This window comes from Prionailurus viverrinus, chromosome C1 (assembly GCF_022837055.1).
Source record: "Prionailurus viverrinus isolate Anna chromosome C1, UM_Priviv_1.0, whole genome shotgun sequence".
Lineage (NCBI taxonomy): Eukaryota > Metazoa > Chordata > Mammalia > Carnivora > Felidae > Prionailurus > Prionailurus viverrinus.
Window position 1 is genome coordinate 180,660,352 of NC_062568.1, and position 16,008 is coordinate 180,676,359.

At 45.2% G+C, this 16,008-nt stretch overlaps 1 protein-coding gene across 4 annotated transcripts in view; it reads right to left on the reverse strand.

Annotated features, from left to right (window-relative positions):
- The window catches only part of CFAP57 (cilia and flagella associated protein 57), a 75,449-nt gene that overhangs the window by 48,153 nt on the left and 11,288 nt on the right, over window positions 1-16,008 (reverse strand). For all 4 annotated transcript variants that reach the window (XM_047873459.1, XM_047873462.1, XM_047873460.1 and 1 more), the window contains 4 exons: window positions 14,715-14,867; window positions 6,655-6,794; window positions 5,721-5,886; window positions 4,879-4,992 (listed from right to left, as the gene is read on the reverse strand). In XM_047873459.1, coding sequence (XP_047729415.1) covers window positions 4,879-4,992; window positions 5,721-5,886; window positions 6,655-6,794; window positions 14,715-14,867 — 573 coding nt within the window. The remainder of the gene's footprint in view (window positions 1-4,878; window positions 4,993-5,720; window positions 5,887-6,654; window positions 6,795-14,714; window positions 14,868-16,008) is intronic.

Genomic DNA, 16,008 nt, shown 5'->3' on the forward strand with positions numbered 1-16,008 from the left:
GGGTTTAAACATAACATCTGACCAAACCCTAACTGAATAATAATCTCCTCTGGTCCACGGGCATCTCCCAGGAAGCCAGGCTTAGAAATAAAATCACTTATCCCTGGCAGCCTGGAAGACTGTGTGCATGTCTAGGGCTGCACTCTCTCAGGTACACAGAGAGAACATCCAAACTACTAGAACCTGGCTGAACAAGGAGCAAAAAAAAGTGAACTCTGTGAACTGTGACAGCCGCCTCCCAGCCACACAGATCCAATGGTAAAGGGTGAAAGTGTAACTGGCTAAGGGGGCTAAGCCCAATCTGTGACTAATGAGTGGCTCAGGTCAACGCAGGGGCAACCAGAGAAAAGATAAAAAAAAGAACAAAAATCTGAGCAGGGACATCAAGGCTGCACACTGCAGGGGAAAGAAAGACTTCTCAGGATTCGTGCAGCCAGGTCACTAAACAAAGAAACAAACAACAACAACAACAACTTTCTAGATCTTCCCCTTATCATATTTATAACTTCCTTCTCCAATAGTGAGAGTCCTGGTTCCCATTATCTTCAATATATTTGCTTATTTTCTCATAAGGAACCAACCTCCTGACCCACTGGCCACCTCTTTTGGTATTTCCATGACTGCGACCCTGTGGGGCACGTCCTTAACCACCTCCTCAGCTCCACTTCCACCTCTTAAATTGGATTCTCTGTTTGTTACTATTATGTACAAATACCCTTGAAAAAATATAGTGACGCTATTTCCAACACTATTCCTAGATTCACTAATTTTAATAGTTTCTCTGAAAACTCTTTGAATTTCCTACATACTCAGTCGTGTTGTCTGTGAGGATCTATTTATTCCTTTCCAATTTCTACGCTTTTTATTTTGCTTTGGTCTGAATGTTTCTGTCTCTTACTCCGCCCTGCACCCCCCAGTTCGTATGTTGAAATCCTTACCCGAGAAGATGATGGTATAGGGAGGTGGGGCCCTTTGACAGGTGATTAGGTCATGAGGGTAGAGCCCTCATGAATGGGATTAGTAAGTGTCCTTATGAAAGACGCCCCAGAGAGCTAGCTCACCCCTTCTACCATGTGAGGATATGAGAAATCTGCAGCCAGGAAGAGGGCCCTCACCTACCCATGCTGGCACCTGAGTCTTGGACTTCTTGCCCTCCAAACTGTGAGGAAACTTTTCTGTTCTTTATGAGCTACCCAGTCTGTGCTGTTTTGTTATGGCAGACTCATGGACTAAGACATATTTCCTTTTCTTGTCTTATTGCGCTGGTTAGGACTCAGTACCAGGCTAACAGAAGGCATCGTCTTTTGTTCTCTATCTCAGAAGGAATGCTTTCATAACTTTAGGATCAAGTATGCTGTTTGTCGTAGGTTTTCTTAAATATCTTGCATAAGATTTTTATAATAGAAGTTCCATTATTTTTTAGTTTGTTGTTTTTTATTTTTTTATTATTTAAAATTTTAAAAATGTTTATTTACTTTTGAAGGAGAGACAGAGCATGAGCAGGGTAGGGGCAGAGAGAGAGGGAGACACAGAATCTGAAATGGGCTCCAGGCTCTGAGCTGTCAGCACAGAGCCCGACGTGGGGCTCGAACTCACAAACCACAAGATCATGACCTGAGCTGAAGTTGGATGCCTAACCGACTGAGCCACCCAGGTGCCCCAAGTGTTGTTTTTTAAAATCGTGGATGGATATTAAATGCTATCAATTTTATTATATCTGCATTTATGGAGATAAACATATGATTTTTTCATCCTTATTATGCTAACGTGGTGTACCACATTAATTGATTTCAAATTGTAAAACAATCTTGTATTCCTGGAATAAATCCAACTTGGTCATGTTGTGTTCCCCTTTTTATATATTGATGGATTGGCTTGATAATATTTTATTTCTATGGTCACAAAAAAGACCAGCTTAGCATTTCTTCCTTGTGATGTCTTTGACAGGTTTTGGTATCATGATTGTGCTGGCCTCACAGAACAATATTGGGAAGTATTTGCTCTTTTCTCTATACTTTGCAAGAGTTTCTTCAATATTATTAGTGTCATTTTTTTTTTCCTTACAAGTTGATATAATTCTCCAGTGATATGCTCTGGGCCTAGAGTTTTCTTTATAGGAAGGTTTTTAAATGATAGACTCAATTTTTCTAGGAATTTGTTTCATCTATATTATTCAAATTTATTTTCATAAAGTTGTTCATAATATCCCCTCATGATCTTTTTTTATTATATAGGATCTGTACTGATATCCCCTTTTCATTCCTCATACTGGTTATTTACCTTCCCTCCTTTTATTCTCCTCTCGTAATCGGTCATGTTAAAGGCTTGTCCATTTTGCATTTTCAAAATGCTAAGTTCTGGGGACACCTGACTGGCTCAGTTGGTAGAGCATGCAACTCTGGATCTCAAGGTTCTGAGTTTGAGCCCCACATTGGGAGTAGAGATTACTTAAAAAAAAACCTGGGGTGCCTGGGTGGCTCAATTGGTTAAATGTCCAACTCTTGATTTTGGCTCAGGTCATGATCTCATGGTTCATGAGAGCCTCGTATCGGGCTCTGTGCTGATGGTGCGGAGCCTGCTTAGATTATCTCTCTCCCCTCCCCCTGTCTCTCAAAACAAACAAACATTAAAAAAAAAAACAACCCAAAAACCCAAAACCATGTTTTGGCTTTGATGATCTTCTATTGTGTTTGTTTTCTATTTCATTAACTTCTGCTCTTATCCTTACTATTTCCTTCCTTTTATCTTCTTTGAATTTAATTTGCTGTTCCTTTTCTAACTTCTTTAGATGATTATATCACTGATTTTTATCTTTTTATATTCCTAATATATGTATTTAGGGTTATAAATTTCCATGTGCATGGCTTTATTGTATCCTCCATCTGTATATGTATATTTTTAATACTGCAGATGTAAGTCTAACATACAACTCTGGTTAGAAACCAGTGTTATAAATACTTGCAAAGGGATGCAACAAAGGGCTGCTTTCCTGGACTGGTCAGGGAGGGCCTCCCAAGGAGATGCACATGGTTCTAGAAAGAGCATCAGAATCACCCGGCATGCTTTCATCTGCACCTCCACAGTCACTTGAAGACCAATCGCATTGTTGAAACTGGGAAAGCTCAGTGTTTTCACAGTTTCTGCACTTATGCACCTGTTATTTGCCACACTCAATGGTTAGTTTTTAGTCGTTACAGGACCTCTCTCTGACCTTTACTTATTTTTGTAAATGTTGATTTATTTTTGAGAGACAGAAAGAGAGAGCGAGCGAGCAGGGGAGGGGCAGAGAGGGAGAGAGAGAATCCCAGGCTGGCTCCATGCTGTCAGCCCAATGCAGGGCTCCATCCCACATACCATACCATGAGATCATGACCTGAGCTGAAATCAAGAGTTGGACATTCAACCAACTGAGCCACCCAGGCGCCCCTCTCTCTGACCTTTAATACCACCAACTACTTTATCTTGGAAGAATCCCTTCACTTCTCTGATACAATTCCTTAATTCCAAGTTCTCCTGTGCCTTCATTTGCAGTCCTTCTCTTTAACCAGTCCCTGAAATGTTGGTCACCTGTCTCTGCCCAAGATTCTTCTCAAATTCCAGGCCCTTGGTGATATAATCTATGCCTCTGACTTCCACTACCACCTAATCCCCTGAATCTTCATTTTCAGCCTTGACTTCTTTCCTGACCCCCATGCCTGAGTACCATAGTTCTTGGACACATGGCACATAACATATACAAAATGGAACTTAACGTCGTGCTTCTCTCTGTCTCTACTACCAAAGCCATGGTTTATTTTCCGACTCATCTTTCACCCTCACTTCTTAGCTGGTCTCCATCCCTCCAAGTTCCCTCTCCTCTAATCCATCCTCAACACTGTTTGGAGAAGTACCTTTCTAACCCCATTACTTCCTTTCCTGAATCCTTTCAGTTGCCTCTCATCACCTACAGAGTAAAGTCCAATTCCTTGGCATGGTGCACACACTGGGATGTAGCCAACCTCTCTGGCTCCTTCCACCACTGCTGGAATGTGCCCAACGTTCCAGCCATGTGTACCTCAAACCACCACCCTATTTTATACTCCAGTTCCATCATCTCTAATAGGTCCTCTGCCTAGCATGCCTTTCAAGTGCTTTTTTCTGTCCAAATTCTTTCACCGACTTCTTAAGTCTTTCCACCTTTGGCCCCTCCCTTGTCTTCATGCCCCATCTCCACTCTGTCTGAACTACTTGAACTACTGCTAAGTATCTTTTGAATCCACCTCCTTCTCCCTATCTGTACCATCTCCTTTATGGTCCAAAATGGTGTAGACATCCACAATAGTCTCCTTACCATTTCCACCCTTTCAATACATTCTTCTTTCTGCAGCCAAAGGAGTCTAAAATGCGAATCTGGTCATATCATTCCCTCCTCTGAAAATCTTCAATGATTTCAAGGCACAAGGAGGATATCTGTTTTAATAGTTTTTTTATACTTAGGAGGCCTGCAAGGTCCATGCACTTGGGCCTCTGCTAATCTCACCAATCTCAGCTGGGTCCCGTTTTGTCCTGACACCTATGGTTCCAGCCCCACAGACTTTTCAGCTCCTCTGAAGCTCTATCTGGTTAATTCCTTCCTACTCCTTTAGGACCCAGCCTTTATGAACACCCCACTCTAAATTATGCCAACTCTTTCATTATTTACTCTCATAACACCCCATGTTTTTCTTTCATTGCATTTATTGCAATTAGTAATTACCCTGTGCTTTTGTTTTATCGTCTCTTTCCCCAAGTAGACCGTGAACTCCAAGAGGAAACGCATTGCTTCTCTTTTGTTCACTCGGCAAGCATAATGCTTGGCTCTGTGCCTCCCGTGTCCTTGGACACTGCTCACTCACTGACCTTCCCGGTGTGTCCTTTCAGGTTCGAGATGTTCTCCAGGCTCGTAGTGGCAAAAATGTGAATCACATTTCCACTGACCGCAGCAAACAGGTGACCTCCATTGCTAAAGGAACACTACAAAGAAACAAAGCAAGAGAGCAAGAATGAGAGAAATGAGCCTTCTGGACGTTACAGTCAAGAGCTCTTTTTCCTAAAGAGTTCAGGCTGAAAGCAGGTGTGGAAGTGGGAATCGGGGGGAAAGGTGCAGAGGGACTGAGGACCAGCCGGCATCTTGGCTATTCCTGTAGCTCATACTGGCCAAGATGCTGCCACTGGTGTGTGCACGGACCATGATGCTGCTTGGATGGTAGAGTGCAGCATTCGTTGTTTGTAGAAGTGTCAGAGTGGGGAAGCAACTCCCGAAATCACTATCTGGTTTCTGCGGTCACCTCAGGGGGAAGTGTGATGGGCGGCCTACTGCCTCTCCCTGGTGACGCTTCTATTCCCAGGCCCCTCCCAATCTCCAACTTCACCTTCCGGACTGGCTGGCGCTCCGATTCTGAGATGACTTCCCTTTTTGACACTTTTTGTTACTCGGCAATCAGAGAGAGAATTAATCACACGTGGGATCTCACAAGGCTTGGGGTTCAGTGAAATATCTTGATGAGCAAGAGAGAAATGGGATAGAGCCGTATGCTCAAGAAGTTTGCGGAGAGGAGAACCCGATCTCTTGCCTTTTCTTCTTTTAAAGCCACCGATGTTCTCTAAGCAGACTTTGGTCCCACTTTGCCAGAGTGTGTTAGTTCTTGATACTTCAACCCCCAGTTTTCCAAGAAACTGAACCTTTATCTCCAGCATCTTACCTCTCTGCATCCTCTGACAGAATATTCTTTGAAAGAACGTATATCATCAATGAGTAGATTCATAAGGCGTAGTTTGTCAGCAAAGCCTACGACAACAAAGTGCCCCGATGGATGAAGGCTGATTGTATAAGCCTCTTCCTGGTATTCCTTAAATAGCTCCAGAGTGCTGTGAAAAAGAGTATGGAATTCTAAGAAACTCCCTTGAGCCCTCCATTGTATCTGGCACATATTTCTATCATAGCATAGGAGACACTTTGTCGCTTGAAATTTTGGTTCCTCTTTTCCCCAGGTTTTGGTTATTTGAGGAGAGTGTCCGGCAATGAGTATGGGAAATAGGGAAAGCGATCAACGAGTTCTCTAGCGATGCTGAAGGCACAGCTCCATTTGGATCCCCCGAGTTGGAAGGACCACACGGTCTCTTTTCGGCAACCCAGTGGCTATACACAAAGGACAGAGAAATTACAGTGGGGGGCCACTCTAGGCTGGGGATCCTCAGGGAATCCATGTCAGGGAGAAAAAGTCACTAGGGAGTTAAGGATGGTCGGGGGCAGTGATGAGGAGAGAGATGTAGTGGTCTGGAGAGTCCCATGTGACAAAAAGTACATCTGAAGGGAGAGAGGAAAACTGGAAGAACACAGGAGATTATTTAAGAAGGCGGAGTGTTATCTTTATGTCCCCATTGTCTAGCATGGTGTCTGGTGTGTGGTGAAGCACTTAATAAAACACAAAGCCATGTTCTAGCCTGAGCGCGAGCAAAAAGGGAAGAGAAACAGGTAAGTTGACAGACTTGATTAAAAAAACAAAACAAAACACCTTTTCCAACCGAGAGCTTCAAGTAATTACATTTTAAGACTCTCTAATTAAAATAATTTACATGAACAAATGTAACAACTGGGATCCTGCACGCTGCAGTCGCGAAGCCTTTCATCCTTACTTTGATTCATAATTCCAGATGCGAACGGATCGATCCAGAGAGCAGGTGGCAATGAAGGGTTTGCGGATGCACGTGGCTAGCCCGGTGATGGCTGCGGAGTGCAAGGGGTACATCAGATACTCGAAGTGAGCAGGCTCCCCCTGGAGAAATCACACAGAGTGAGATCTGGCAGAGTAAGCAAAGGGCTGGCTGTATACTTCAGCTCCATTACCACCTACGAATGTTAGTTAGCCTGGGTGCACAGAAAATGGCCGTGGGAAGACTGCTTTAACATTATGCATATTTTCCAATGCTGCTATTATTTTAAAAAGCAATTTAAAATGACAAAAAATGGCAATTAAAAAAATTTTTTAAGGATTTTTTTTTTTTTTTTGAGAGTGAGATGGCACAAATGAGGGAGGGTGGAGAGAGAGAGAGACAGAGAATCCCATGAGGGATAGATAGGAGATGGGGGAGAGAGAAGCGGGGTTCACCCGAAGCAGGGCTTGAGCTCACGAACTGTGAGATCATGACCTGAGCCAAAGTCAGATGCTTAAGTGACCGAGGCACCCAGGCGCCTCAGAACTTTGTTCTATAGCTATACCAGAATTTAATGTAGTCATTCCTCTACTATGGGAACATTTCAGTGGATTCCATCATTTGTTATTTAGGAATAACATTAGACTAACCATCCTTGTGGGTTAAGTCTTTGTACCTCTCTGATGACTTCCTTAGCTCCTTCAGTGGAAGTATCCAACACGAAGCTTTTGAATGCGGACGCATCTGTTTCAAAAGACATCCATCTTTTTTTTTTTAATTTTTTTTTAACATTTATTTATTTTTTGAGACAGAGAGAGACAGAGCATGAACGGGGGAGGGGCAGAGAGAGAGGGAGACACAGAATCGGAAGCAGGCTCCAGGCTCTGAGCCATCAGCCCAGAGCCCGACGCGGGGCTCGAACTCATGGACCGTGAGATCGTGACCTGAGCTGAAGTTGGACGCTCAACCGACTGAGCCCCCCAGGCGCCCCAAAAAGACATCCATCTTAAAGAAACATAGTGCCAGCTGTGTGACACAGTTACTAGCAAAACAACCAGATGAGGAATGAGGCTGCCCACCCTGCTGCCCACATTAGTCCCTTACTCAGAATGCCCTGGATAACATGGATAACTGGCTCCTTGAGTGATCCCACTTCTTCCTTCCTGTGCTCTTAGGTTTTAAATTAGCCAAGAAAGAGCAAACCCACAAAATCCTAGACATCCCACCCCCCACACTCCAGTAAAGGCAAAGCCCATGCCCTTTCTCTCCCCATGACCTTGCTGTGCAGCCCTCATGTGTGCTCCATACCCTCCAGAGCATGTGAGTAACAAATCTGTTCCCCTAAGTTCCCTGGTGTTTTGTGAAGTGCCTCCTGCAATGATCCTAAGAAGGAAAAGGTCCGGTTCAGCCACAACTCTGGCCGTGGTGGGAGAAACGTCTGGGGGGTTGCTATGAGTAATATGGGCCTGGGCAAAGTGCCGCGGGCATTCCTAGCCAAGAGCATCACTATCAATAGGCTGGGACGGAGGCAACGGGTACGTTTCTAGAAGGGGAATACTGGGGGAAATGGCATGAACGACTCTAAAGACCTTCAGAGGCCCTGCCAGACTTCTCTCCAGAGAAATGGCGTCATTCCGCCACCAGCAGCAGAGAGAGCTGGGGTGAATGATTTCACACGGAGATGCTTCCTGTGACACTGGTTGTACAGGCTTCACATTGTTCTGTTTTCGGAGGCCTTATACCTGGGACACCTGAATGAGGAGTGATGGCTGGGAAATTCAATTAGGTGCATGCATTTTAGGCCCGTTCACCAGCAAACCAAAGGCTGAGATGGGGATTCCCTCAAATTCTGGCCCTCGCTCACTTATAAACTCAGCTGCATCCACTCAACCTTCCCTACTATCTCGGAAGAAAAGGTGCTGTGCTGTGCTGTGCTGGGGTGGGGGGCAGGACAGAGTATTCCCCTTCTCCATCCCTTACCCTTTCTTTCTCCAATTATCTTCAACCTCCCTGTCTCTACTGGCACATTCCCATCAGCTTTTGAATACACTCACACCTCTCTTACCTTAAACACAACAGTAATCCTCTTTCGTCCTTTCTCTGCACTTCTGCCTAAGAAGTTGTACGATGATGGAGAATCAGACAAGCAGGCTTACCGATTTCACTTGAAATTCATGACCACAAGCCTCCAACGGACCGATAACTCCGTGTTTTTCAGTAAGTTCACTTTCTGAATCTCCAAGGTACTGATTTCATGCCATTTATTCTCTTTCCAGGCCTTCAGACTCTCTTCCTCTTTCTCCCAGCCCCAAAACTTGTCTGATGACCTTGCCTCATATTTCCTTGATTTTGTATCTTTACTTTCTTCATTCTGTAGCTCAGGCGCAGAGTTACAGACTGTCATAATTCACGTACGGCCAATTTTTATTTTATATTTCATTCCCTTCCTCTTTTAATTTTCACTCTTGTTCCTCCCTTATCAAAGGCACCAATTAATGTGTCTCATTTGTGTCCTTGGAATTTTTTTTTTTCTTAACGTTTCTTTATTTTTGAGAGACAGAGACAGAGCATGAGTGGGGGAAGGGCAGAGAGAAGAGACACAGAATCAGAAGCAGGCTCCAGGCTCTGAGCTGTCAGCACAGAGCCCGATGCGGGACTCAAACCCACCAAACGGGAGATCATGACCTGAGCTGAAGTCGGACACTCAACTGACTGAGCCACCCAGGCGCCCCCATGTTTTTGGATATTTCTATACATGGCACCATCCTTCAGACTACATTCTTCAGTTTTACTTTTTTCTCTCAACCATCTATGTTGTCATGTATATAATTATTGCTTCTACCAGAGATTTGGTATTCTGTGGTATGCATCCAGCTCTTTGGGGACGGACAGCTGGGCTGTCTTCGACTCTCCATTGCTACGAACACAAAGGCGAACGTCTTTGTATGTACTCTCTAATGGACTGGCGTGATGTAATTCCTGGTATGCATCCAGGAGCAGACCACTGGGTAACAAGATATATGCATTCTCTATTTGACCAGGAACTATCAGACTGCTCTCTAGAATGTCTATACCAGTTTACATCCCCTCACCATTGCATAAGGATTCCCATTCTCTTTTGCTCTCAGAAATTTCGGGTGATATCTGACTTTCTTTTTTTTTTTTTTTTTAATTTTTTTCAACATTTATTTATTTTTGGGACAGAGAGAGACAGAGCATGAACGGGGGATGGGCAGAGAGAGAGGGAGACACAGAATCGGAAACAGGCTCCAGGCTCTGAGCCATCAGCCCAGAGCCCGATGCGGGGCTCGAACTCCCGGACCGCGAGATCGTGACCTGGCTGAAGTCGGACGCTTAACCGACTGCGCCACCCAGGCGCCCCCGAGAGATATCTGACTTTCTAATTTTGGTTAGTGTCATTAAAAAATTTTCATAAAGAAGCATCTCAGTCATGACGTGCAGGAAACAATTATACCACTGCTCAGGCCAGGCTCTCTGGGCTGCTGGCGCCCCCAGCCCTGCCTCTGGTGCACATTAAAGATCCCAAACCACAACTGACTCCACGCGACTTCACAATCAATAAAAAAGGAGCAATCTTTGAATTAGAGGCTGAACTCAACAATGAAAAGAAAGAAAAAGAGGAAGGAGGCTGGGCAGAAAGCGATTGCTGCCATGACCAGGGGGCAGGATGTCAGTTCTCTCTTTCCAGATGTAAGAAACTACACGCACACTGACCATCTGAAGTTAAAGAAGCTTGCGTATCTCTATTTGATGAACCTCACCAAGAGTCAGCCAGACGTGGCCATCATGGCTGTCCATAGCTTTGTGAAGGACTGTGAGGATCCCAATTCTCTAATTCAGGCCTTGGCAGGCAGGGCCAGGGGTGCATCCGGGTGGACAAGATGACAGAATAGCTCTGCAAGTACTTGGAGGATGAAGATCCCTACGTTAGGAAGACAGCGGCAGTCTGTGTGGCAAAATTCCATGAGATCGATGCCCAAATGGTGGAAGATCAGGGATTTCTGGATACTCTGTGGGATCTCATTGCAGATTTACATCCAATGGTGGTGGCTAATGCTGTAGCAGCATTTTCTGAAATCAGCGAATCTCACCTAAATGGCAACTTACTCGATCTGAACCCACAGAACATTAATAAGCGGCTGATGGCCCCAAATGAGTGCACTGACTGGGCCAGATTTTCATCTTGAACTCCCTAATTACAACCCTAAAGATGGCCGGGAGGCTCAGAACATCTGGGAACGTGTAACTCCCCGGCAATCTCACGCCAACTCAGCGGTGGTGCTTTCAGCGGTAAAAGTCCTAAGGAAGTTTCTAGAGTTGTTACCCAACGACTCTGACTACTACAATGTAGTAAGTAGTAGAAGGTGGCCCCTCCACCTGTCTCTGCTGTCTGGGGAGCCAGACATGCAGTACGTTGCCCTGAGGCCACTTCAGCTGCTACGTCCCACTCAACGGTGCTTTTTGTAGAAGATGGCAAAATGGAGCACCAGGTATTCCTTGCGAAGGAAAAGGATGGTCCCAGTGAAAATGAACTTCAGTTTCAGATTAAGGAATGTCACTTAAATGCTGAGACTTTCCAGCAAATTGCAAAACAACAATGTCTGTACTAATGCCAAGAGGAATGTAGAAGGGCAAGACATTCTGTTCCAATCCCTGAAACTCACAAATGGCCTCTGGATTTCGGCTGAGCTACATGTCCAGACAGGAAACCCAAATTACACACAGTCGCTGAAGGGTAGGGCTCCTGAAGTCTCTCAACACATGTAGCAGGCCTATGGCAGCATTTTGAAAAATGAATAGACTGGTCCTGTGCCCTCTGGCCACCCTGTGATTGGTGCAAGCCAAGAACTCTTAGCTGGAAGAAATTGGACTGCCGTGTAGAACCTGAACCCAAACACTGAGGCCACCCACCAAGGTAGTGACTAGTTTTACCTGTGTTAACATTAAGACACAACCTGCTGGATAGTTTTAGCTTCCTGTGAACGAACATCTGTAACCACTGCTTCAATCACTTCCCACCTCTTGCCAACTGCCACTACTATCTATCCTTACTTGGGGGCTTCTCCACGGTGTGCCGATGGCTGGCATTTTTAAGGGGTTTGGTATTTTGTAATTGAAAGCTCATTTCAAAAGCAGAAAAAGACAAAAATATTAAAGCAAGGAAAAGTGTCACTGGAAAAAAAAAGAGGCATCTCAGACTTGTTTTAATCTGCATTTTGCTGTGCATAGGCAACAGACATTGCCTGTGAGAGTGGCCAGGTATTGGATTTAATGGATGACGACTTCACAGTGGCTATTACAGATCTGTTCAAAGAACTAAAGAAAACCATGATTAAAGAAGGAAAGAAACTTTTGATAACAATGTCACATCAAATAGAGAACATCATTGTTTAAAAAAAAAGCAAATTCTGTAGGTAAAAAGTACAATAGCAGAAATGAAAAATACACTAGAGGCACTCAAAAGCAGATCTAAACTAGCGGAAGAAAGAATCAGTGAAGTTAAAGGCAGATCAAGAAAGATTATGCAATATGGAAAACAGAAAAATGAACAGAACCGCAGGTAAATGTGGGACTCCACTAAACACACCAACACATGTACAGTGGGAGTACCAGGAGGAGAGAGACAGAAAGGAGTAGAAAAAAATATTTGAATAAATAATGGACAAAATTCCCCACATTTATTGGAAAGTATTGATGCACACATCCATGAAGCTGAAACACAAAGAGATCCACAGACACATGATAGTAAAAATATTGAAAACTGAAGACAAAGAAAAAACCTTGAAAGCAGCAAGTGGAAGACGATTGATCAGTTACAAGGAAGTCCAACAAGGTGACAGCAGATTTCTCACCAAAAATAATAAAAGCCAAGAGGGAGTGGGATAACATGTTCAAAATACTCAAAGAAAAAACTGTCGATCAAGAATTGTATATCCAGGGGCTCCTGGATGGTTCAGCTGGTTAAGCATCCGACTCTTGGTTTTGGCTCAGGTCATGATCTCACAGTTCGTAAGTCTGAGTCCTGCGTTGGGCTCTGCAATGCAGAGCATGCTTGGGATTCTCTCTCTCTCTCCTTCTCTCTCTGCTCCTCCCCCACTCACACTGCTTCTGTCTCTCTCAAAATAAATACACTTTATTTTTTTTGAGAGAGGGCATAAGTGAGTGAGGGGCAGAGAGAGAGAGGGAGGGAGAGAGTGAGAGTGAGAGAGAATCCCATGAGGGGGGAGAGAGAGAGAGAAACAGAGACAGAGAGGCAGTGCTGTGCTCACCCGATGCAGGACTCAAACTCATGAACTGTGAGATTATGACCTGAGCCAAAGTCAGATGCTTAACCAACTGAGCCACCCAATAAATACACTTAAAAAAAATTCTATATCCAGCAAAGCTGTCTCTTAAAAATGAAACATAAAAATATTCCTAACAATGGGGCGCCTGGGTGCCTCAGTCGGTTGAGCATCCAATTTTGGCTCAGGTCGTGATTCCGCTGTCTATGAGTTCGAGCCCTGCGTCGGGCTCTATGCTAACAGCTCAGAGCCTGAAGCCTGTTTTAGATTCTGTGTCTCCCTCTCCCTGCCCCTCCCCCATGCATGCTCTGTCTCTCTGTCAAAAATAAATATTAAAATAATAATAATAATAATAATAATAAATTCCTAACAAGAATAAAGAGTTTGTTGCTCACAGACCTGCCTGCCATGTAACACTGAAGGAGATTCTTCAGGTTGAAGTAAGTGACCCCAGACAGTAATTTGAATCCACCAAAAAACACAAAGAATACCAGTAAATGTATTACGACATTATAAAAAATATAAATACATATCTCATCCCCACTTTTCTTTCACCTTATTGAGAAAGCAACTATATAAAAAATATGCATATTATGCATCATTGGGCTCATGGAAGTGTATTTGCCAATAATAGCACAAAGATGGTGGGCGGGAGCAAATACGTATCGGGCTAAGGAAGTGACTTCAGATGATAATTCAAATCCACAGGGACAAACAAAAAGAACCCGAAGCAATGAAAATGTTCTAAAACTGACCGTGGTAATGGTTGCAACAACTCTGTGAGCACGTTCAAGACCACTGAATTGTACACTGTAAATATGTGAATTGCAGGGCATGTGACTAAATACCAATCAATACTCAATAAAACTGTTATTTAAAAAAACCCCACCATTACCAAGAAAGATATGTTAAAATCTCCTCCTATGATTATTGATGGTCTATTTTCCTCATTGTTCTGTCAAATTTTGCTTTATATATTTTGAATGCATGCTATCAAGTGCATAAAGTTTAAAACCATAATATCCTCTTGATGAAGTGACCCTTTTAGAAGTACAAAGTGACCCTCTTTATCTTTATGGTGCTTTTTTGTTGCAGTATCTGCAGTGTATTAATGCTAGTTTTGTTACTTAAAAACAAAAAAGAAACAATCAACTTCTTCATACACATGCATGTTTGTGCACATGAGCAGGTAGAGTGGCACGTGCAGCAGTATGAGGAATTCTCTGAAGTATAATGGCAGGGTTAAAGGATATGTACAATTTAGACTTGACAGCCAACTCCAAGGGGTCCTCGAAAGGGGCCGCAGCAGTTGCAACCCCACTGAGAGTAGCCGAGTGCTTCTACGGGGCACCTTAAGGTTCGAGGTTCTTCTTTTTCCAAAAAAATTTTTTTTTAATTTTTATTTATTTTAGAGACAGAGAGAGAGAGAGACCGACCCAGAGTGTGAGCAGGGAAGGGGCAGAGAGAGAGGGAGACACAGAATCCGAAGCAGGCTCCAGGCTCTGAGCTGTCAGCACAGAGCCTGATGCGGGGCTCGACCTCACAAATTGCAAGATCACGGCCTAAGCCGAAGTCGGCCGCTCAATTGACTGAGCCACCCAGGTGCCCCAAGATTCGAGTTTCTTCTGCTCTTAGGAAGGGGCTAAATGAGCCCCTGCTCAGAAAGTCTGGATTCAAACCTGCCCACGTGGTAGGCGGTCCCTGGGCTGGAAGGAAGCGCTGCTGGGAAAGACTCACCTTGCTAATCTCCGTCAGGGACATGGTGATGCTGTACAGTTGGTTCTTGCTGGTGCTGACGACCAGGGTTTCCTCTGAGGGGCTGAAGCACATGCAGAGGATGTCCTGTTTGTCCGACTGACTCCGCTCATTGCTCTGTGGGTCTGTCGGAATCTGCCCAAGATGCAACACAACCGTCAGTCATGTTCCCACGTTGTCCGCGTGTCCTTGGGCTTCCGGAGTCCTCGCAGATACTTTCAGCTTACAGATACCCAGACCGGCATGCGGCCAAGGATCCCCCTCAGATGTGGACAAGGGAGGGCTTGAGTCACCTCTGTTTCTGTGGGATTTGTATTCACCCTTAAGTGATTAGTGGCTGAGAGACAGCAGCAGCCGTAAAAAGGATCACTCTCTACATTGGAATTTGAGATCCCCTCCGAAAACAAGTGTTAGTTTAAATCCCGCTCCCGCCCACCTGTCAGAAGCCCAGTGCGGGTGCCACCTCGTCAAGCATGCCAGTGTGCACTCTGGGGCAGTGGAGGGGAAGGTGACAGCCCCTCTTCCACGTGGGGTGGGTGACAGGGCAGAGAAAAGACAAGGGGTCACACGGCAGCCCTCCCAGCAGCCTCTGAGAGGGCCTGGAGTTGCCAAGCAGACCTCACCTTAGATTTCCTTTCCCCACCACTGCTCTTCACCTGCTAACCATCAAACTTCTCGAAAGGCTGGCCCGCCCATACCACTTCCACTCGGTTCTTCATTCCTTCCACTGTGTCATGTACCGAAATGTCCTCATCAACCTTAGAAATGCCAGAGGCCCCTGCTCAGTCCTCATCTTCTGGGCTTTCCTAGATCCTGTAGCGGTGATGGCAGCACCTGCCTCTGGGGGGCCCAGGACACCAAGCTCTCATGTTTCCCTCCCGTGGCCTGGAGTTGTGTCTTCCCCCGTATACCCCTGACTCCTTCCCGCCGTCATCTCCCCCTGCTCTGCCAGCACACTGAGGGCTCTGGGAGAGAGGAAAGTCCCGCCCCACCCCGCCCGGGGTTGGGTGAGCCCTAATATCATCTCAGTGTGCTCACCAGGGAGTGTCCGTCTGCCGCCACATTCATCACACTGCGTAAGCAGATTGGGAGCCTACAGACCGAGGGCCTTGCCTGCGTCCCGCTGCTGTGTGCCAGCGCTCGGCAGCATCTAGTGCACAGCAGAGCTCAGCGAAAGAGTAAGTGTGGCCTCGCTGCTCTCCTCTGGAGGTGGTGGGGTCCTTGGGGGAAGTGGCCGTGGCCGACGCCTCTAGCTCAGGCACCAGGCCTGGAGCCT